This window comes from Microcaecilia unicolor, chromosome 2 (assembly GCF_901765095.1).
Source record: "Microcaecilia unicolor chromosome 2, aMicUni1.1, whole genome shotgun sequence".
Taxonomy (NCBI): Eukaryota; Metazoa; Chordata; class Amphibia; order Gymnophiona; family Siphonopidae; genus Microcaecilia; species Microcaecilia unicolor.
This window is the reverse complement of record NC_044032.1, coordinates 449,536,062-449,559,876: the sequence shown is the minus strand read 5'-3', so window position 1 is coordinate 449,559,876 and position 23,815 is coordinate 449,536,062. Positions and strand designations below refer to the sequence as shown.

The 23,815-nt window shown below is 42.5% G+C and overlaps 1 protein-coding gene across 6 annotated transcripts in view; it reads right to left on the bottom strand.

Moving 5' to 3' along the window:
- EBF4 (EBF family member 4) overlaps positions 1 to 23,815 on the bottom strand; it is a 470,543-nt gene that overhangs the window by 292,620 nt on the left and 154,108 nt on the right. For all 6 annotated transcript variants that reach the window (XM_030190928.1, XM_030190932.1, XM_030190933.1 and 3 more), the window contains exon 6: positions 19,171 to 19,239. In XM_030190928.1, the coding sequence (XP_030046788.1) occupies positions 19,171 to 19,239 (69 nt within the window). The remainder of the gene's footprint in view (positions 1 to 19,170; positions 19,240 to 23,815) is intronic.

Here is a 23,815-nt window from a genome sequence, read left to right as displayed (position 1 = left end):
AGTAGAGGTCTGAAAGCTACCAGAGAGCAGATGAAAGTTAAATATAGCCTACCTGAACATATTAGAAATAATTTTTCAAATTGTGTTTCCTGCAAATGGTAGAGAATGCTATAAGCTCCGGCAACTAAATACCCCGATAGCTGTGAATAATACCAGCTTAGTACATCTGTTAAGGGGGAAATTCAGTATAGGGCATGATAGGGTGACACACGCTAAGCGCAAATTCTATAAAAGCAATTTCACGCAAAACTGTCTTTATAGAATATTAGCTTAAGCCATTTTTGTGCCTAAATTTAAGCGTGAGCATTTACACTTGCCAAAGTATTTTGTAACTCTGCATCTAAATCCTGGCAATGCTTATGACCCACCCATGCCCTTCCCTTGGCCACGCTCCCTTTGCAGTTGACGAGAGATGAATTAGGAATGAAGGTTGTAGAATACGGGTATAGAGCAGATACACACATAACAAGTAAGTAGTGACTATTTGCACTTGATGAGGACAATTATTAATTGTTATCACCAATTAGCTAATTACTTCCCAGCTCCTTGTTCAAAATTGTGCACCTAACTTTAGGCGATCTATACAAAATTTGGGGGTAAAAATACACAAATTTGTAGCCATGCTTCTTATATGTTTGCTTTAGTGAGGGATCTATTGCCTCAGGTACAAAGTTAGATTGTCGGCCCTGAATATAAATCACTTTGAGCTACTACTGAAAAGGTGTGAGCAAAATCCAAATAAATAAAAAAACCAACCAAATCAACCTCAAATTGCGCTTCCTTGGGTCTCTGTTACTTGCCTCCATCCCTCCCCATCCATTTTAAGCGTGCCTCTGAGGTCACACGTGCCACACATGCTCCTGTTTGGCTGAGTGCTTTTTCTAACCAAGCCTTGCTTGTATTGACAGGTTTATTTCACAGAGATGTGAATATGTCTGCTGCAACTTAGCAGCACAAGAAAACAGAGCAAAAGGCCAAGGAGGGAAAAAAGCTAATTTATAACACACAACAAACAACAGTATCAAGCCTGCCCCATTGGGTGCAATGATTTACAAAGCTTGCCTAATTTGAAAGGAACAAGGAAGGAAAGAGACAATGTATTGGGGTCATTAGCTGCCTCTAACAGACATCTGATGCTAATAATTTGTAGCAGGGATAGGAGGGCTCCCTCATTTACCTGATTTATGGCACAGTTTAGGGCTCTGAGGCTGGACACTTGAAAAATCAACCCTTTTTATATGAAAAATAACAAGCAAAGGGAGATCTGAGCTGCCTTTAAATCAGGCACCAGTTTAAGCGTTAAGGAACTGCAGATGATTTTGCAGAAATGAGTCTTTTCTCATCTCCATCACCTGTTTCTGACTCTTCACATACACAGGACTCTCAGCCATACTGGGGAAACCTCAATGCTAGGTGCTGAATCCCTCTTGTAAGTAAGTAGGCACTGTTTAGGCAGGATTTCATTTCATTTCGGTGCTATTAACCAATTAGTTTCTAGGCAAGTGAAACTTTTGTTTGGAAGAACCATCATACACATAGAAGATCACCACTTCTAAGAGGCGATGAAAGCCACTACCATGCAGGAGAGGTGGAAGAATCTATGTACCCACTGTGCCCGCCAGGGGCGTATCTGCTATGGGGCCACAGGGGCCTGGCCCCCGCAGATTTGCCCCTGGACCCCCTTACCAATGACACTCTCAACCCCCCTCCTCCTGCCGTCACTCCGCTGTTGCACCTCACCTCCCTTTGCTGGCGGGGGACCCCAACCCCCGCCAGTCGAAGTCTCCGTCCTTCCTTCCTTCCTTTGTTTGAGATTGGTGGTTTCTGACGTCCTGCACGCACGCACGTACAACGTGCAGCGTGCAGGACGTCAGAAACCACCAAACCCAAACGAAGGAAGGACGGAGACTTCAGCTGGCGGGGGTTGGGGTCCCCCGCCAGCAAAGGGAAGTGAGGCATGACGGCAGAGTGACGGAAGGAAGGACGGAGACTTCGGCTGGCGGGCCAGCCCCCGCCAGCAAAGGGAGGTGAGGCATGATGGCGGGAGGAGGGGGGGTTCAAAGTAGTTGGAGCTGTCTTCCGCGAGAGGGGGGGTTTAAAGTAGTCGGGCGGGGGGGGGGGAGTGGTGGCGTCGTCATCTTCGTCTTCGTCTTCAGCGGGGGGGGGGGCTAAATGTGCCCCCTCTCCTCGGCTCTGGCCCCCCCTACCGTTGAAGTTCAGATACGCCCCTGGTGCCCGCGTCAGACTTCTAGCCCTTGTTGCATGCCTGTCACTGTCTTCTGATCACCCGTTGGATACAGGTCGCACCGCTGAATGGGGGACGTGCTCCATGTCATGGTCTGAAACCCCAAAGGTGATTCTGCTGAAGCAGTCTGCAACACGCCCAGGAGCGCTCTCATGCAGTAGAGAGAGGCTGCTTCATTTTCCACCGTCTCCATGGCCACCAATGCCAAAACAAGGCCTTGTTGCATGGGTGCTCCTGTAGGCCCGCAGTCCACAACACCACCATGTGCGCCCCCACACAGCAGAGAGAGGCCGCCTTGTTCTCTGCTGTCTCCGCAGCCTCCTAGGTTATTCCTATTTTAAGTTACTCCTATTTGATGGAATAATCTTCCCTTGCATTTATGATTGCTGCCTACACAGTAACAATTTAAGGTGGCCCTTAAAACTCTCTTTTTCTAGCTGACTTTTGGGGCCCCAGGCTAGGGATTTTGCTGGGGATGCCCATGTTATGGCACTGAGCTTGTTGCATTCACAGTATCTCTTTTTATTGTCTTTTGAAGATTTGTAGTTTCAATTGTCTGACTAGCTGCTTTACCTATTACTTGTTATTATTGAAAACCACCTAGATGGCACATCCCCTAGCAGTATATCAAATAAAAATGAACTTGGTTTAAATGTTTGCACTAAGATTATCCAAGTCTGTGCATAGATTAGCATATTTTATCATCCATGCACGTAATCATGAACTCTGCCCACATCCTACCCAGACTCTGCCCTCTGTGCAGGCCTAGTGGCAAAGCATGTGCCATTGTGTATGTTTATTCCAAAACTTGATATACTGCCTTTACAAGATTAAAGCAATATTCATACAACAATATTTAAAAGTGTCAAGAAAAATCAGAAAAGAACTCCATTCAAATAGGAAAGAACCTATTCACACAGACCATACGGCAAGAAAATTATCACTGTAAGGGCAAATTGAAAGCATGTTTAAAGAAATAGCTTTTCAGGAGCAACTTGAACTTAGACAGAGAAAGCTCAGATCTGATGTACGGTGGGAGGTTGTTCCAAAGATTGGGTGCAAGAAAGAAGAGTGCAGAGGATCTGGTGCATTCATAGTGGGCCTGTTTGGGGGATGAGAGGACTAAACAGTGGGCATCAAGGGAACAAAGGGTTTGGACAGGGGTATAAGGGATAATACCTGCGGAAAGATATGGAGGATAGCCAGCATAGAGGACCTTATGGGCAGGGACAAGGATTTTAAACCTAGATTGATAGAACAGAGGGAGCCAATGCAAATACAAGAAGTAACATGATCAAATTGCTTGGATTGCATAAGAAGACGAACAACGGAATTTTGCAAGGTTTGGAGCTGCTGAAGTTGGATTTCTCATCAGGTGTATTTTTACGCTGGTCGTGATTTTATAAGAGGTTATTTACATGTATATGCTGCCAGATACACGTGAAAATTACCTTATAAAATTAGCACCAAAATGTCAGACATCAGGAAAAGTAAAACTACTGTGACGTTATAGGTATTTGGCTCATAGACTAACAAAATTGCTTTCAAACTACAGTAATCATATCAGTGGGCCCCCTCTGTGATCTTGGCTGGTGGGGATGCCAAGACCCGCCATCCAAAGACGTCCCTGCACAGTCCCACCTTTGCTGAACGAGTAGCAAGCACTTCACTCAGCAGGTGTGCTTTGGCTGCTAATGCCAGCTCTCCCGCTCATGCTCAGTTCAGTCTGATTGCATGTTTCAATGAATCCCAAAGTGAACAGAAGCTGACACAAACTCTACTTGATACTTCTTCCCGGAAAGGGTGGTGAATTTGTGGAACAGCCTCCTGGTGGAAGTGGTGGAGATGAAAACAGTACCTGAAGTCACGAGAGCTTGGGACATGTACATAGGATCTCTAAGGTAGTGATGGGGAGAATAGATGGGCAGACTGGATAGCCTATATAGTCTTTATCCGCCTACATTTTTCTCTGTTTCTCTATTTCTATGTTTACAAGATTAAATGTAATGGGAGGCATGGGCTTGTCTCCAACTTATGTGCATAGATTAGTGCCGCTAATTGGTTGTTAAGTACCAATTATTGGCAATGATTGGCTTGGTATTCAGTTATTTTGTGCATGCAATTTGGTTGCATGGCCAAATTAGCATGCATAACTTAAGGCACCATATACAGAATTTGGGGGTAAGGGCATTATGGCGCACAGATGCCATTATAGAATTGATACTCAACATGCAACATTGGTGCACTTAACTTGAGCCACCATGTTAGATAATTGTCTCAATTATATTTAACGTGGCATGGTCTGTACTTTCAACTGTTATATCAGTGTACTTTAGTGTGGAATAAATGTGGAAATTTCTTGGAAAAGCTGACATGTATGTTGCTCTCTTCCCTCCTCTTTTTTCTTCCTCTCTCTCTCTCTCTCTCTCTCTCCTCTGTCCACCTTCCACATTATCTCCTGTTTTAGCCCCATCTCCCCTATGCAGAACCCCTCCCCCCCCACAAGCATCCTGGGAATAGTGTGCCAGCTCAAAGCTTAACATCTGTTCAGTTGTAGCTCTTGGCAAACATGTGCTAAATAGCGCGTGGAGGAGAGGATATCACATTAGTAAGCTTATGTGTACTACGGCCTCAATTTCATCACATTCCTACAGTACAGCTGCATGTGCTTACTAGGAATGGGCTGCCAGAAAATTGCTGTTTCTGTTGTTTCACATTGCCATTTCCAAGATTTTTAATTTTATTTGTTTTCCTTTAGCCGTTTTGTTGTTCTGTCAGTTGCTGATAAAAGTGCACATTTTTGGAACAACGCACGCTATCCCCCGAATTCTGTAAAAGTCACTAAATATTGCGTGCACAATTTTGGGTGCATGTCCAATTTGTGCTTGCAATTTAATTGAATAATCTAGTTAGCGCCAATACTTGGGTTGTTAACAAGCAATTATTAGCACTAATTAGATTTAATTGAAATATACATGCATAAATTTAGGTGCACGATCAGCACCTACATTTTATGTACAAGTTTAAAAAAGGGGTGCAGAACTGGGAGGGTCATGGGCAGAACAGTGGCATTCCTAAAATTAACACGCATTTATCGACTGCGTACATTTGCACCACGTTTCAGTTGGTACAAATGGCTGTGCCTAAAGTTAGGTGAGATTCCCGGGTGTAAGTGCTATTCTATAAACTATGCCTAACTTTAAGCAGGGTTTATAGAATCATGATTTTTTTTTCCACGCCATATATAGAATTCACCCCTATGTGGAAAGAGGGCTCTTTTTCCAGTAGGGCATGCATGCATGGACAAGTTGACGCATGCACACTAGCTTGCATATGCACAAGTTGTCGCGTGTGTGGTGGTTTGTCAGGAAGGAGTATGGCCTCGTTATGAAATAGTGCACCCTCTTTCCACTTAGGGGGCAATTCTCTATAATTTACCTAAAGTTAGGCATTGGGATGATGCACTTATGAAGGGGAATTCTATAAATGGCCCTTAAAATTGCACGCACAAATTTGGGAGCATGCCCAATTTGTACTCATAATTTAATTAAGTAACAAGCCTACATTCACTTAAGATACGCATACTATTATAGCATTTGGGGGATACATACCTAATTTGGGCAAGGGGATTTATGCCAGGGTTCAGTTGGTGTAAATCCTTGTGCCTAAAAGTTGGGCATGGATCCCAGCACTACACATTGTTCTATAAATGGCACCCAAGTTTGGACGCCATATACTGAATTTAGTTCTAAGACTGGATTTTATAACGGCATTTGCACACACAACTGCCGTTATAGAATACTAGTGTAAGTCTACATTTACATGCCTAACTTTAGGCTTGAGCACTTACACTAGCTCAATGGCAGGTGCAAATGCTTGCACCTGACAATAGCTAGGCGTATCACCATTATGTGTGTCCCCTGGTCCACACCCCCTTGCAGTTGCATGCACTGAATTTTGTGTATGCAATTTATAGAATATTGACTAATGGTAGTTACAAGCGTGACTGCTAATTAATGCCAAGTAGCACCAATTACGACTAAGCATAACCAACAATTGGTCATTAATGGCAAGTAGCAGCTAAAAAGCTATTACATTCTATATGTAACTGCCATTATTATATAACACACACTAATGGCTGTTATTTTGTAATAGATTGTTGGAAAACAAACATACAATCGTCGGTAATAAATTCAGTATATCCAACTAGTAGCACATCATTTAAATGATTTAAATAATTTAAATGACCTCAGCGATGTCCGTTGCCATCATATTTATTGTAATGGCAACGTTAGATAACATCCATCATCTTCATCGGTCCACTATAAAGTGATTCAAAACTTTTATTTTTAAATTTTTAAATTTTTAAAATTTTAAATTGACTTAGCTTTCGGCTTAGAGGGGGAGGAGCTATGTACGTCATTGGGAGGGGATATTTAAACCTGTGAAAAAACGTTGGCGCCATCTTTGTTCGTATTATATAGGGCAGAGCTGACGCTAAAACATCTATAGGGTAAGTGTTTCAATAATATTTTCCCTGTTTATTTCCCATAGAAGAGCGTTTGGGTTATTTGCATGGGAGTAATAAGTTTTGTTTTTGTGTATGTAGGGGTAGTCCCTTGAGACAGCTCGGTCTCGGGTGAAACATATGTCGGGCCTTTGACCCCCTGAGTCTGAAGATAGATGGACTTTAAAAGCTAAGCCGAAAGCTAAGTCAATTTAAAATTTAAAAAATTTAAAAATTTAAAAATAAAAGTTTTGAATCACTTTATAGTGGACCGATGAAGATGATGGATGTTATCTAACGTTGCCATTACAATAAATATGATGGCAACGGACATCGCTGAGGTCATTTAAATTATTTAAATCATTTAAATGATGTGCTACTAGTTGATTATTATATAACCTGCATGCATAATTTTGCATGCCAAGTATAAAATTGTGTATGCAAGTTTATACATTTAGGGGGATGGTGCGAACTATTTCCAAGAGGATGCAATATTACTGGTGAATGACAAATGTCATGATTTTTTCCTGTTCATTTTTGTTTGGTAATACCTACATGCTCATTTTAGCATGTACAGCCTAATCTTTCCAGACTGATCTACTGCACTTTACTACTACCACTACTTATCATTTCTATAGCGCTACTAGACAGGGCTGGTCCTAGGGTCTCTGGCGCCCCCCTGCAGACTGAGTTGGCGCCCGCACGCACTCCCACCAGCATCTCTGTTCTCTCTTCTCCCACCCTGCCCCTGTCCAGCGATTCTCCGCCCCCATCCCCCGCCATACCGCGCCGCCCTTGGTGCTTTAAATCTTTAATTTACCTCCGTTCCAGCAGCTGCATCATTTGAAAGCCCTGCCCCGTCTCTAGCCTTCCCTCCCTTCGTGAGTTCGTTCCGAAGTCCCGCCCTTGAGGAAATGACATCAGAAGGCGGGACTGCGGAATGAACTCATGAAGGGAGGGAAGGCTAGAGACAGGGCAGGGCTTTCAAATGACGCTGCTGCTGGAACGGAGGTAAATTAAAGATTTAAAGCACCAAGAGCGGTGCGGTATGGCACCGCAGCAGCGCCCTTGAAAGCAGGCGCCCCCCTGCGGCGCTTACCCCGCTTACCGGGTTTGACCGGCCCTGCTACTAGACATACGCAGCACTGTTCAATTGAACATGTAAGAGAAAGTTCCTGATCGACAGAGCTTACAATCTAATCAGGACAGACAAACAGGACAAATAATGGATAAGGGAATTACTTAAGGTGGGAATGACACAACAGACATGGGTACTGAACAAGTGAATAGAGGTTAGGAGTTAAAAGCAGCTTCAAAAAGGTGGACTTTTAGCCTAGATTTGAAGACATTTCACTTAACTGAGGACTAAATCACAACATTATATAGAGATACTATTGGATGCATCAAAGTGGTTTGTGAGTGGTAATAGTTCTTAGAAGAAATGGAGGAAAAAGCCTCTGTAGCCCCGGTCCAATTTTAACAATCTTGTGATACACGGGGTGAATTCTTCATCGGCAAAAAAACTCCAGTCTTCTTATCATTAACACTTCAAATTTCTAAATCATGTTCTAAATTATGCATCTGCCATTTTTGCATTGAAGCATAAGCCTGTAATATTTATCTTAGTCTTCCGACAGGGTCCTGTTTCGCCGTACAGGCTTTGTCAAGGAGACCAACCTCGTGCTTATGCCGGTATCTGCAACAATCAAAACCACAATAAAAGACCATCCTCTGGACTTATCAGTGCCAAAGTTATTAACAATTCAGCAATAATGATTCTTACAGCACAGCATTTATGCGTTAGATGTCAGAGTGATGTCCTAAGATGGCTGCCGTACTGGATGTGTGAACGAGAGTTCCGGAGATTTCTCATTTTGAGTTTGTGCTACGGAGCACTCCCTGGGAGAAATGGGGAAGAGGAAAGGCAAAACAGCAGCTCCTACCTCCTTGAGCGCTGCTTCTGCTCCCGCCTTGGTACAACCCACGCTTGAAAACTTCGGAATCCGTCCACCGGAACCGAAAGATCCTGCTTCTAGAACCTCCGAACCAGCAGCAACGGAGCACAGTACAGAGGGCGTTACTCTCAGCCCTCCAGCAGGATTGACCCCGCCACAACCTGGAAGGAGTAGTGGACCGGAGAAAGCTCTGTTCGAGCAGGTGTCCGAGGAGGGTGACCTATCGTCGGCGGTAGGCGGTCCGGTTCTTGCCTTTACTCCAGGTACGAGTACAGCAGTAAGGGGATACTTGCCCCCAGCCTTAACCCATGAAGCGTTGTTTTCTGGGTTAGGAGGTGGTGTGGAAAAACCAGCAATAGTCACTATGGATGTGATTTGGGAAGCCATACAAGGGGTGAATGTATCCCTCCAGCGTATGTTTAATACTACTCAGCCTGAAATAAGACAATTAAAGGAAAACTCTGAGCAGCTTACCACTAGACTGGAATCTTATCAAGAGAAATTGCAAACTTTTGATTCTAAATTGCAGTCTATGCAAACAACAGTGGTGGCTGTTATAAAAGAGAATAAAATCCAGGCAAGGAAGTTGGAGTATATAGAAAACCAGAATAGAAGAAACAATCTCAGGGTACTTAATTTTCCAATTTCTGCATTTATTACACCAGCTGAACTATTGAAAAAGTATTTTTTGGAAATTCTGGACATTCCTGTTGAAAGCCACCCCTTGGTGACTAAAACGCAATATATTAAAAAACCTGCATTTACCACAATTGAACCAGAAACTCCTCAAGATAATCTGACTGAAATTCCAGATCGAGCTACTTTGCTTGTGACGTTTGCCCTGGACTCTGATAAAAGTTTCAGGAAAATGAAAATGAATATTAGTTTTATGGGCGGGAAAATTCGTATTTTTCCAGATTTTGCTAAAGAAACTCAGGCCAGGAGAAGGGAGATATTGGTATTTAAACCGAGAATCCTTTCCCTGGGTTGAACTTTTACTCTTAGATATCCATGCAGATGTATGATTTCCTTAAATGAAGTTAATTACCTTCATTTAAGAGATGTTATTATTGCCAAGGAAGGTATACGTGATACTCCTGTGATGACTTCTCCTACTTAACTGTACTGTCTAGGCTGCAAGATCTTGACGTCCTTCCAGTTTAACTTTGATAGAAATATGTTATGTGTAAAGTTAAATTTCCTAAGCTTGGACCCTCTTGTTGTGGACAAATAAATTAAGATTGTTTTCTTGTACAAATATTTGTAATTATATTTCAAATTTCTACATTTTGATGTATCATCATTGTTATGTAAATGTTGTAAACTTATAAATAATAAAAAAAAAGATGTCAGAGTGATGTCAACTTACTTGGATGCAGCTCAAATTCTCTCTGCTGTTCCAAACAGTCCGCTCAGAGATGGCGCCTATATTTATAGACGCTCATTAATGCTCAGCAACATCATTGGTTCAAAACATTTAAAGGGACAGCATCAAACAAAAGGCAATCCTTTAAAAAAATGTTGCCCATTGTATAATCGTATTCAGCCCCTTTGGTTAAGCACATAAGCACATTTAAGCACATAAGCACCGCCATGCTGGGAAAAGACCAAAGGTCCATCAAGATCAGCACTCTGTCTCTGACAGCTGCTAATCCAGGCCCCAAGAACCTGGCAAAAAACCCAAAATGTAATAACAATCAATGGACTTTTTCTTCAGGAATCTATCCAGACCCCCTTTGAACTCAGCAAGGCCAGCTGCCATCACTACCTTCTCCGGCAATGAGTTCCAGAGTCTAACTACGCGCTGAGTAAAGAAAACCTTTCTCAGATTTGTTTTAAACCTACCACATTCTAATTTCATCTTGTGTCCCCTGGTGCTATTATTGTTAGAAAGTGTAAACAAACGCTTCACATCTGTCCCCTCTACCCCACTCATTATTTTGTAAACCTCTATCATATCACCCCTCAGCCGCCTTTTCTCCAGGCTAAAGAGTCCTAGCCGCCTTAACCCCTCCTCATAGGGTAGTTGTCCCATCCCTTTTATCATTTTTGTCGCCCTTCTCTGCACCTTCTCCAATTCCTTTATATCTTTTTTGAGATGAGGCGACCAGAACTGAACACAATACTCCAGGTGCGGTCGCACCACGGAGCGATATAACGGCATTATAACATCTTCATACTTGTTTTCCATCCCTTTTCTAATAATACTCAACATTCTGTTCGCCTTCTTAGCTGCCGCAGCCTAAAAATCCATTGTTCTTCTAATTGTAGGAGATGTTTGGCTTTATCTCCTCCTCTAATGTCTGACTTAATTTGATCAATTACAAAACAATGGAATTCAAAGAATTCATGTTTAGTGGCAATGCAATATACTGTCAAAGGGGAACCTAATTGTTTTTTGTTTTAGGCAAGATTTGTGTTCTATTAAGTGAGTATGTAGTTGCCGAGTGGTTTTTCCCACATAAAACTTGCGGCAGGGACAATACATACACAGCATAATCAGAAGTACAGCAAATGAAATTATTTATTGACAAATAAGCAGGTGAGAATGATGACAGTTTTGAAACATTCATTTTAAAATTTATGCGGGGCGGTGAAGAGGTGGGAAACATCATCAGAAAAAATTGGGATATTGTACAGACTCATCCCTTGTTTGCAAAAAATAGTTTACGCATAGCGTACTCCAGAAGAATAAATTTAAAAGAAAAACTCAGCCCAGCACAATTAAGATTAAGCATGGATAACACTGGACCTAAAGGTCATTTCAGATGTGGTGGATGCAGCACATGCATCATAACCAAAGAGGGTGATAAATTCATCAGTCCTGTAGATCTAAAAAAGTACTCCATCAACTCTTATACAAATTGTCGTTCTGATTATGTTGTGTATGTATTACAGGGTCCTTGCCAGAAGTTCTATGTGGGAAAAACCACTCGGCAACTACATACTCACTTAATAGAGCACAAATCTTGCCTAAAACGAAAACAATTAGGTTCCCCTTTGACAGCACACTGCATTGCCACTAAGCATGAATTCTTTGAATTCCATTGTTTGTAATTGATCAAATTAAGTCAGACATTAGAGGGGGAGATAAAGCGAAATGTCTCCTACAATTAGAACGATGGATTTTTAGGCTGAAATCCTTGGAACCAAAGGGGCTGAATACGATTATACAAAGGGCAACATTTTTTTAAAGGATTGCCTTTAGTTTGATGCTATCCCTTTAAATGTTTTCAACCAATGATGTTGCTGAGCATTAATGAGCGTCTATAAATTTAGGCACCATCTCTGAGCAGATTGTTTGGAACAGCAGAGAGAATTTGAGCTGCATCCAAGTAAGTTGACATCACTCTGACATCTAACGCATAAATGCTGTGCTGTAAGAATCATTATTGCTGAATTGTTAATAACTTTGATACCGATAAGTCTAGAGGATAGTCTTTTATTGTGGTTTCGATTGTTGCAGACACCGGCATAAGCATGAGGTTGGTCTCCTTGACAAAGCCTGTACAGCGAAACAAGACCCCGTTGGACTACTAAGATAAATGTTACAGGCTTATGCTTCAATGCAAAAATGGCAGATGCATAATTTAGACACATGATTTAGAAATTTGAAGTGTAGATGATAGGAAGACCGGAGGTTTTTTGCTGATGAAGAATTCACCCCGTGTGTCACAAGATTGTTAAAATTGGACCGCGGCTTCAGAGGCTTTTTCCTCCATTTCTTCTAAGAACTATTACCACTCACAAACCACTTTGACACATTCAATAGATTTGAAGACAGCCAGAGTTGGAGTTTGACGTAATGACTCAGGAAGTCTATTCCAGGCATATGGTGCAGCAAGATCAAAGGAATGGAGTCTGGAGTTGCAGTGGAGGAGAAGGATACAGGTAAGACAGATTTACCGGATGAACGGAGTTCCCAGGGAGGAGTGTAGGAAGAGATAAGTGTGGAGAGGTACTGAGGAGCTACAGAGTGAATGCACTTGTAAGTCAATAAGAGGTTTTTGAACTGTATGTGGAAAAGGATAGAGAGCCAATGAAGTGACTTGAGGAGAGGGCTAATATGAGCATAACGACACTGGCGGAATGTAAGTCATGCAGCAGAATTTGGAACAGATTGAAGAGGAGAGAGATGGCTTAGTGGAAGACCTGTGAGAAGCAAGTTGCAGTAGTCTAAGCGAGAGGTGGATAAGAGTGTGAATAAGGGCCTTCTAAGGTCTTCATGAACAGCAGCCTACTTTTTGCGTAGGCTGAAGGGCTTTAGCATCAGTGCTTAGGTTCCTCAGTGTCCTTGCTGACCAGAAATTAATGCTTTATTTTATGCACTCCTGTCCAGCATGATGAGCAATACTTACAACTATTTACTATTAAACATTTCTACATAGTAATCAGCTGAAAAGGGAAAGAAGGAGGGAAGGCTGCCAGCTGATCATTCTTGTTCCATGTTTGTATTCAGGTAAACCTGCTCCTTTTTTTTTTTCATGATAGCAAGAGAAGTTTACCATACGGACATCTGCTAAATTCAGCTCTCCCTACACACAGAGCTAAATAAATAAAACAAATGAATAAATAACATTCCTGAGCTGGCAGAACTAGGAAAAATCCATCCACCAGGCAGGCATGATAGATCAGAGCTCCTCTGAGGGGACAGGAGGAGAATAAAAATGCAGAAGATAAAAAGTAGAGTAACGAGGACACAGGCATAGGAGCTGACTCTGTGGGTGCTGTGGGTGCTTGAGCACCCCCAACATTGAGAAAATTCCTTGTATGTGTCCAGGGAGAGGTTATTTCCATTGGGCTTAGCACCCCCAATAATTTTGAAAAGTTGGCTCCTATGGACACAGGTATTCTAAACCCCAGGTCGCACAGCTCTGCACACAGCACAAGTTCACTGGCTGCAACACGCAAGTGCTTCCTTGGAATATCAATAACTGCCCTCTCACTTCTGCCTCTCTCCCTCCTGCTTATCTCTTCCCTGTCTCTCTGTTTATTACAGTATCTTCTCCCTTTCATTTTCTCTCACTTCTCTTTCTTCCATTCTATGTTTCTTTTCCTGCTCCTCGAACATATCTTCTTATTTCCCTTAATTTCTTTCTATTTGCTTTATTGCCTCTGTGTTCCATATCCTTTGTATCTCTTTCTTGCTGTTACTTTGATATTTGAGTAAACAGAGGCAGGCTGTGACATTGGTGCAGGCCTGCAAAATAGGGGGGCCAGCAACGAGAAGAATCAGGCAGTTAAGGGGGAGGGGGAAGGGGAGGTAGGGGGGCAATAGGGAAGACACAAGGACCAATAGGATAGAAAGGGAGAGGCGGGCAAGAAAAGAATAGCAGGAATCTAGACAGACGGCACCATTTTCAAATCAGCGCTATGGGTGAGCGGCATCCCACCCACCCATCCCAGCATACACTTTATCACAGCAAAGGAGAGCAGGAGAGACCCAAGGAGCCAGTACAAAAATGGGGGCCATTCAGCGCTAGTAACCTTTCTGGTAGCCCTCTACAGTGAGGGATGCACATGGAAAATAACAATGGTCCCACCTCTTGCACAGAGGCGGGGGATCCCAGAGAAGGGAAACAAATCATGAAACCCCTCATGCTTTAAACAGCGGTGAGAGAACTCAGAAGAAAGAGCAGGGTCCAGGCATGCTTCCTACGGCAACCTGAGCCAGAAAACAGTGCATGGTTAAGCCTTGGCTTGGACGGCGGGGGCTCAGCCATACTAAATAACAAGGGAGATTACAAGAGCTATGTAAGATTCAAGGAAGATGGTCCCTGGAAATATAAGCAAGCAAAGTGGCTCCTGGGTTCACAGAGACAAGGAGAGTATAGGACATCGTTAGGTCAGGATGTTGTTGTATTAGTTAAGTTTGTTAATAGTTCTGTAATGTTGATATGTTGCATGTTAGAAAGAAAACAATTGTTGTATTGCTGCGGCCTTTATAATAAATTCCCAATTTTGGAAGAAAGAACGGCCTACAGTGTAGTTAATGAAAAAAGAAGAAAGGTAAGAGAATAGGGCAGGGCAAGGGAGGGGGGATGGTTGAAGGGGAGGGAGGGTGTGGGGAGGTAGGAGAGAGGAAATAGCTGTGGCCCTTCCTATTGTGAATATATGGGTTTTTGGCAGATCTGGAGGTTATGTGGGTGCCAGCCATATTCAAGTCCAATACCCACATACATAAACGGGCAGAGATAGGACTGATTTATTTTTTGTTGTCCTATTTATTAAGTGGGCACCAGCATTGCCTGCATATCTTCCATCTCCATCCAGACCCTACCCCTGGACCTCCATGGCACTAGCCAGATAGTGCTGTGGTGGTTACACCAGATTTTCAGTGGAATTGTATGGTTAAAAGCTCCTGAAATTCGGTGATGGCTTGCTCAGCGTAGTTTAAGCGGGCAGGAGCTTCTGCTGCTCACCTAACCCACAATGAATATCAACCCCGAAGTGTTCTTTCAGAGACTCTCTTCCTATCTCTCATTCCTATTTTAAAAAGCCAATGCATGTTTTTTATTTCTTTTTCTTTGCTTCTCACAGGTCTCCCACTAAGCCATTTTTTTTCCTTTCAATCTGTTCAAAATTCAACTATACAACTTATATTCCACTAGTGTCACTGTGCTCATATTAGCCCTCTCCTCAAGTAACTTCATTGGCTCCCTATCCGTTTCCACATACAGTTCAAACTCCTCGTATTGACTTACAAGTGCATTCACTCTGCAACTCCTCACCACCTCTCCTCTCTTATCTCTCCCTACACTCCTCCCTGTGAATTCTGTTCATCGGTTGAATCTCTCTTATCTGTACCCTTCTCCTCTACTGCCAACTCCAGACTCTGTTCCTTTTATCTTGCTGCACCATATGCCTGAGATAGACTTCTTGAATCAGTATGACAAGCTCTGTTTCTGGCCGTATTCAAATCTAGGCTAAAAGCCCGCCATTTTGAGACTGCTTTTAACTCCTAATTCCTATTCACTTGTTCAGTACCCATGTCTGTTTTCTCAGCCCACCTTAAGTAATTCCCTTATCTCTTATTTGTCTGTCTTGATTAGATTGTAAGCTCTGTTGAGCAGGGACTGTCTCTTACATATTTAGTGCACTGTGTTGCGTACGTCTACAGAAATGATTGCCTCCTCCATTCTCTGTCCATTCCCATCTCTCACACACCAGGAAAAGTGCTTTATAAATATTCTGCCTGCTGTATCACTTGTATAAGAGTGCTCACAGATGAAAACTCACTCTGTTCTGCTGATCACATAGAGAAAGAGAGAGACATCTCTTCCTCTGAGACCTGCCAATCGATAGCAATTCAGGGTCCAACAAAGGGACTGCCCAAAGTGCTTGTTTTCTGGTAAAGAAGGAGGCTTTTCTAAAGACCACAGACACACAGAGGTACCGCAGGAGACCATTCTGTCTGACATGCCTCTGCTAGGAGGGAAGGATGCTGTGATAACAGCATGTGTCCAGGCTGCTCTATATCCATGGCAACAGGGGCTATCACTCAGATCACATCAAAGCCCTGTCTGCAGGCAGCCTCCAACCTGAAGCATGCATCCTCTCTGATTTCTGTGAGCAGCCTGCAATCCTAACTGTGCCAGGTACTACTGCCACAAGAGTTTCTGTTTGAGAATGGAGAGGAAGGGCAGAGGCCCCTGGTAAAGTTTGCCAGCTGCATCCAGAATCGTGAGCAAGAGTATATGGCGGTGACAGTAATGTTCTTACACTAAAAAGCAGGTATCATAACTACTATAAATCATACTTGACAAAGTCACCGAGAGACTGTGAATGAATATTAAAGGGAAAAAAGGGAACATAAAGTTATAAAGGAGGGGAGAGGGAAGAGACAGTGAAAGTGAGGGGGAGAACAAAGGATAGCCAGAGACTCCTGAAATAAAATAAGGGGAATGGAAATAAGGAATAGAAGAAAGGAGAGGAGAAGCAAAGGTGAGAAGAGAGGGGTACTTGTGACCTGGCTGGATTGGCCACTGTTGGAAGCAGGATACTGGGCAAGTTGGACTATTAGTCTGACCCAGGATGGCTATTCTTATGTTCTTATGAGAAAAGGAGAGAGAGAGAGAGAGAGAGAGAGAGAGAGAGAAACACACATGAAGGATGTGCAGTAGCAAAAGCATGTGTGAGAATTGAATTGTAAGGTCAATCTATATCCTCTTAGGCCACTTGATTTTCTACCTCATTTTTTTGTAGCTAATTTTAAATCATTTGCCACATAGCTTTGACTGTTTATATCAGGAAGTGTTGGCACGTAACCACAGTGTACCAATTTTCTCTATCATGGAACAGTGCTGACCTTAGAACATGCCTTTTTCAACTTACCTGTGAAATAAGCATCTCCATGTAAATTTTCTAAACCAGAATGCAAATACTAATAATCACTAATTGCACTGTGGAAACCAATTCATGTTACGCTTCCCTAGTACCTAACATCTCAATCTTAGGGTGACATAACATCAACCAAACGAAGGATCTGCTGCTTCCATACTGTTTACCCTTGCCACATCTGTTAGACTCCTGTGTGCCCTGCTGCAATTTTTATCACTATTAACAGCTTTAGACTACAAGAACGATTACCATTAACAACAGCTCCTTTTTGTTGTTACAAAACTTCAAATTTTTATGGCATTTTAATATTTCTTTTGCAGCATATATAGACAATAGCCTAGCCTGTTTTTCTCTCATTCCCACAGTATAAACAGAACACACAAAGCCTGATACAAGCACTGATGGAATTCAAACACACTTAACAAAGAGCAATGAGTAACTCCAAGCACTTTAAATGAGGGATTTTCATTCAGTCCCCCCCCCCCCCGCCCCCACACACACACACACATTTGTGGGCTTTTGACAGTTCGCTTTATACATTTAAATTAAGAAAACATTTTGAACACATACAAATCAAGATTATGGACTAGATTCAGAAAATGGCACTCAAAAAACACCACTGAAAAAATCTGCATGGAGCGCTATTCTATAAACAGCGCTTCGAGCTGGGTATCATTAGTAGAATAGCACACAGAGCAGACTTCCATGTCCAATTTTGCGTACGAGGAATTACACCAACTGAAACCTGGTATAAAACTTGATATGTAACTTAGGCATGGATCCCTGGTATTCAGTTAATACTGGGCTCATCTTTAGGGTCCCTTTTACCAAGCTGCGGCAAAAGGGGGCCTGCGCTGGCATCGGCACGTGTTTTTCACACGTACTGAGGCCCCCTTTTACCGCAGCTGGTAAAAGGAATGTCTCAGTTTCCTACAGGAAATGGCTGTGTGGCAAGTAAAGAACATGCTGTGCGGCCATTTTGGGGGCAGCCCTTACCCTCTGCTCCCACGCTAACCCGACAGTAACCAGGCAGCGCACGGCACTGCCCGATTACTGTCGGGTTCGCTCTGGCAATACAAAAATAAATAAAATTTTGTAGTACCGGAAATAACGACGCACTAGGGGTTGGAAGTATCGCCGGGCTGCTACGGTAGCCTGGCTGTACTTCCTGTATAGCGAGCGGCCGCTTAGTAAAAGGAGCCTCAGTGAATACCTTTGACCTGTCTATGCCCCTCCCATAGCCACACCCCTCCCATGGCCACACCCCTATTTGAGTTGCATGCTATAAGATTTGCTTGCAGATCTTTATAGAATAGCGCTTAGCAAGATGCACATGCAAATATAAATTGTTGCTAATTATCACACATGATTGATTGTTAGCACCCAGTTATTGGCGCTAATTGGCTTGTTAGCCAATTTAGTTGCGTGAGCATCTCAGGATAGCATGCAATTTTGCATGCAGAAATTTGTGAGCCATTTATAGAATCCAGGGGTATGTACACTAATTTATAGCTTTATATCTGTTAAATTAATTTTGCGCTGATAACGTGTTTAATTGATTTTGCACTGATAAATACGCATTCCTACTTTAAAATTTAGTTTTGTCATGCACTTGAAATATTTCTGAATCATTCGTATTCAACAGTTTCTGGCCTTACAAACCAGGACCCTTAAAGTACAGCACTGTGCCTGGAGAACACTCAGGGCTATAGTTATCAATATGACCTACCATTAAGATGTGTTATTTTACAACTACCTGATGCTATTTTAGCACAGGTCCCATTAAATGCAGTGAGACCTAGTTACTAATAAATGGGGTTAACAGTAAAATAACCCATATTAACGGTAGCCCATGTTAATACCCCCCCCCCCCCCCCTGAATGTGTACAACATCATTGCTGTTTGAATGTGGAGGATGTGTTACTGGAGCATTCAACCCTTCTATGAAACCACTTCCATTTTCTAGTAAAGGGAACGATTCCAATGATTTACCACGTGTGCAGTAATTCTGTGTGTGCAGAACACATGCAGGTGGACAGGGCTTCATTCGCATGACTTTAAAACTCCCACAACCCATAAGCCTCAATGGTCATGAGTAGCTTAACAGGAGACATCTTCCCTACCTGTCAATGATGACTGGATCAGATGGAGTCTCATTCCTGTTCCCACAGCTTTTCTTATCACAGCAACGACTGAAGCATGGTAAAAACAAAGGAAGCAAAACACAGATTATACTCAGAACCCAGGCACACTCAAGAACATACCATACAACTATTTTGCTTCTGATACTAGTAAATGGCATGGCAGAGTAACCATCAATTTTGGTACCAAATGTAGAGTTCATTTTCAGGCTTATTTTCGAAAGAGAAGGGTGCTCATCTTTTGATGCAAATCGCAAGATGGGCGTCCTTCTCACAGGGTTGCCCAAACCAGCATAATCGAAAGCCGATTTTGGGCATCCTCAACTGCTTTCCATCGCGGGGACGACCAAAGTTCACAGGGGGTGTGTCGGAGGCGTAGCAAAGGTGGGATTGGGGCGTGCCTAACACATGGGCGTCCTCAACCCATAATGGAATAAAGAAGGGCGTACCTGACGAACACTTGGACGACTTTATTTGGTCCTTTTTTTCTTACAACAAGCCACAAAAATGTGCCCTAAATGACCAGATGACTTCCCCTTACTCCCGCAGTGGTCACTAACCCCCTCCCACCCTCAAAACTTTTTATTTTAAATATTTTTTCCAGCCCCTATGCCAGCCTCAAATGTCATACCCAGCTCCATGACAGCAGTATGCAGGTCCCTGGAGCAGTTTTAGTGGGTGCAGTGCACTTCAGGCAGGCAGACCCAGGCCCATCCCCCCCTACCTGTTACACTTGTGGTGGTAAATGTGAGCCCTTCAAAACCCACCAGAAACCCACTGTACCCACATATAGGTGCCCCCCTTCACCCCTAAGGACTATGGTAGTGGTGTACAGTTGTGGGGAGTGGGTTGGGGGGGGGGGTTGGGGGGCTCAGCACACAAGGTAAGGGAGCTATGCACCTGGGAGCAATTTCTGAAGTCCACTGCAGTGCCCTCTAGGGTGCCCGGTTGGTGTCTTGGCATGTTAGGGGGACCAGCGCACTACAAATGCTGGCTCCTCCCAGAACCAAATGGCTTAGAGTTGGTCATTTTTGAGATGGGCATCCTTGGTTTCCATTATCAGCAAAAATCGGGGACGACCATCTCTAAGGACGACCATCTCTAAGGTCGACCTAAATTTCGCGATTTGGGCATCCCCGACTGTATTATCGAAACAAAAGATGGACGCCCATCTTGTTTCGATAATACGTGTTTCCCTGCCCCTTCGCTGGGGTGTGCTGTGAGAATGTCCTCAGGAAAACTTGGGTGCCCCTTTCGATTCTGCCCCTCTTTTTTTCTGCTTTGGGAGGCTGTGAAGGATGTGTCTGTGTGATAGCAAAGCGTGGTCTGAGAATGCTGTGTGCCCTCATGATCCCCTCCTGAGCAGTAATAGGTGGAAAAACTTAGTGTATGCTATTGGTTAATGGTTCCCCCACCCAACAACCTTAACAACTTCAACATTATTGGTAAAATGGGCCCTACAATGAATAATGTGTGTTTAGCATGTATTAACTGTTGATAAGTGTCCCCTTGATGAAAAAGCAATAGCTAAGGACTGATTTAAGGATGTGCACAAGCAAAAGGGTTTCATGCTATGTATACTCTAATGATATACTCCAGTGTTCCCAAACCTGGTCCTGGAAGCATCCCAGCCAGTCACGTTTTTGGGATATCCACAATGAATATTCATGAGAGATATTTGCATGTACTACCTCCATTGCACGCAAATCTGTCTCATGAATATTCATTGTGGATATCCAAAAAACTTGACTGGCTGGGGTGCCTCCAGGATCAAGTTTGGGAACCACTGAAATACTCTTATGATTGTAAGCATAGTATTGACTATGGTTCTGATGGTTTTATATTCTGCCTAGTTCATTTGTTCATCCTTAAACAACATTTTTTTAAAAAAGGGTTTCAATACATTTTCAGATTTTTCAGACTGTTTCCCAATTTTTCAGACTTTTTTACATTCATTTTAAACATTCATTTTTAATAAATAAATTTAACATATATGAGAACTTTTTAACATGCACAAAATCAACTGGAAGCATATTAATTTGTATAATAATGTTAAATTAAATGTACTACATTTTTTAAGAAGTACTAACAAACCAAATATACCCTAACAAATGCACTTCCACAGCCTAATTCATCAGGGTCTTTTTCCATTGGCACAGGTGAGAGAAAAACCTTGGGAATCAGGCCCTTCGTAGAAAAGAAGCCTTATTTTTTTCAATCAGACTAGCCAAAATGTTAATCCTTATGTCATTTCACTGGGGAGCTATGAAATGACGTAGTTTTTAATAGAAATGGACCTTTATTACATCTGGACCTTCATATTTGGAAGGTAATAAATGGGAATGTCAATCCAATAACTTTAGAAATAAAAGTTAATAAATCTAAACAAACAAAAAGAGTTTAAGATGGAATAAGAATAAATTTTTTTACTAGTTTTCAGAAATTAAAAGCCTCCTTCTTCAGGTCAGGACAGTATGAGCAAAATATGACAAAACTGCAATAAAGTGAAGGGCAATTCTATACGTTGGCACCTCAGTCTAGGCGCCTCAATGCCAGGTCTTAGTGTCAATTCTAGAATGCCATCTTGGTGCCAAGACTCTGTTGTAGAACACTAGTATAAGGTTGGCATTGACGCATCCATGTGTAGGCACGTTCTCTTACACCATATCTCTGACAGGCATAAGTTGGCACACATAGCTGCATCAAGTGATGTTGCCTTGTTTATAATATTCCATAAACTGTCTGTCTCACTAGAAGGTACGCCCATGACCCACCAATGCTCCACCCATATGTACAACCCCTTGAAGTTAGATGATATGGCACATAGGCGCTACCTTATTGAATAGAACTAGTGCACATGGAGGAACATTTTCGATATGACATCTAAGTAAGATCTTGGACGTTTTGCGCTAAACGTCTCATATCCAAATAGGAAATATGGCCATTTTCAAAACAGCATGCTAGATGGTTTTTTGCTCTGTGCACTTATCGTTTTGGCCCATTAAAAAAAAAAAAAAAGTTCCAAGTGCAAAACGTACAAAATCAAGCCATTGGAATTTAGGAGGAGCCAATATTCTTAGTAGACTGATCACTCAGACATCCCAGGAGGGAAATGGAGCACCCTAGGGGCACTGCAGTGGACTTCATATAAAAACTCCCAGGTACACATCCCCTTATCTTGTCTGCTGAGCCCTCCCAAATCCACCCAAACCCACTACCCACAACAGGTCTTATGGGTGAAGGGGTCACCTATATACAGGCACAGTAGGTTTTTAGTAAGTTTTGGAGGGCTCACAGTTTCCACCACAAGTGTGACAGGCAGAGTGAGATATGGGCCTTGGTCCCCTTCTCTATAGCGCACTGCACTAACCACTACATTACTCCAGGAACTTGGACCTGCTTGCTGCTCTAATAAAACTCACTACAACATCTGAAGCTGTCATACAGGCTGGTAAGTACTATTTGTATTCACATCTTTGGAGGGTGGGAGGGGGTCAGTTACCACTGGGGGAGTAAGGGGGTCATCTCTGATTCCCTCCAGTGGTCATCTAGTCATTTAGGGCACCTTTTGTGCCTTATTCATTCTAAAAACAGGTCTAGATCAAAACATTGAAATTTTAGTCCTAGATGTTTTCGTTTTGTTCCATTATGGCTGTAAAACATCCAAGTGTTAGGAACACCCTAATCCCACCCACGAAACACCCCAAACACATATCCTTGTGATGTGGACACACTGCAGATGAATTACATAGTTAATAAAATTCTGCAAAATAGGTTTCAAAAATACGAATTTGGACATTTTGAGAAGAAATTCATCCAAATGCTGCTTTATAACATTTTTTGGATGTTTTTGTCTTTCAAAAATGAGTGCCTAACTGTCAATTTGATGGCACCTTTGACACACATAATTGACATCTACCTGAAGGCACCACTCTATAGAATCCCCCCCCCCCACCCCACCCTTAGTGAATCATAAATCTAATAACTCTGGAAGGTATGATTATCATAAAGGTGTGTGCAATATGGATGCTATACAAAGGAGTGAGTGGGCATTGTTCTTGCCCGTAGGAGCCTCTAGACCACCAAGTATATCCATAATAGGCCTGGGGAGTGGCTTCAAGGGGTGGGGGGGGGTCTGGTTGGGAGCTCTAATTGTCTTCAGGTAGTAGAGAGGGGGATCTACTATGTTACTATGTTATATGTGCATATTTTCTAAAGTATGTGCATAAATGCTATTCCCTCCCTAATCCTGCCCCTAGGAATGCTTCCATTCAGTCCATTCAGACCATCCTTTTACCCTCATAGGTGTTTCCAAAACTGTGTATTACATATTTATGTACCTAAAGCATTGCTTTATATGCATAAAATGCTTTTAAAATAGTTTCTTCCATCTGAGGGTGTCGCTCTGCTATAGGATCATGCTGTTCTGTTGCTTATACATATTTGCAGAATATATTATCTGCGCCACAAAGATATCCTTAAAGCAGCACTTCAGTCTAGATAACTGAAAAGACAACTGCAAAAATATTACTGGGGTTGATGGGAGATAGTGCTATTCACCTCTTAAGGGCATAAAATTTTTGTTTACATTTACTTCTTAATAAAACATCAATTACTTTGAAAAGAG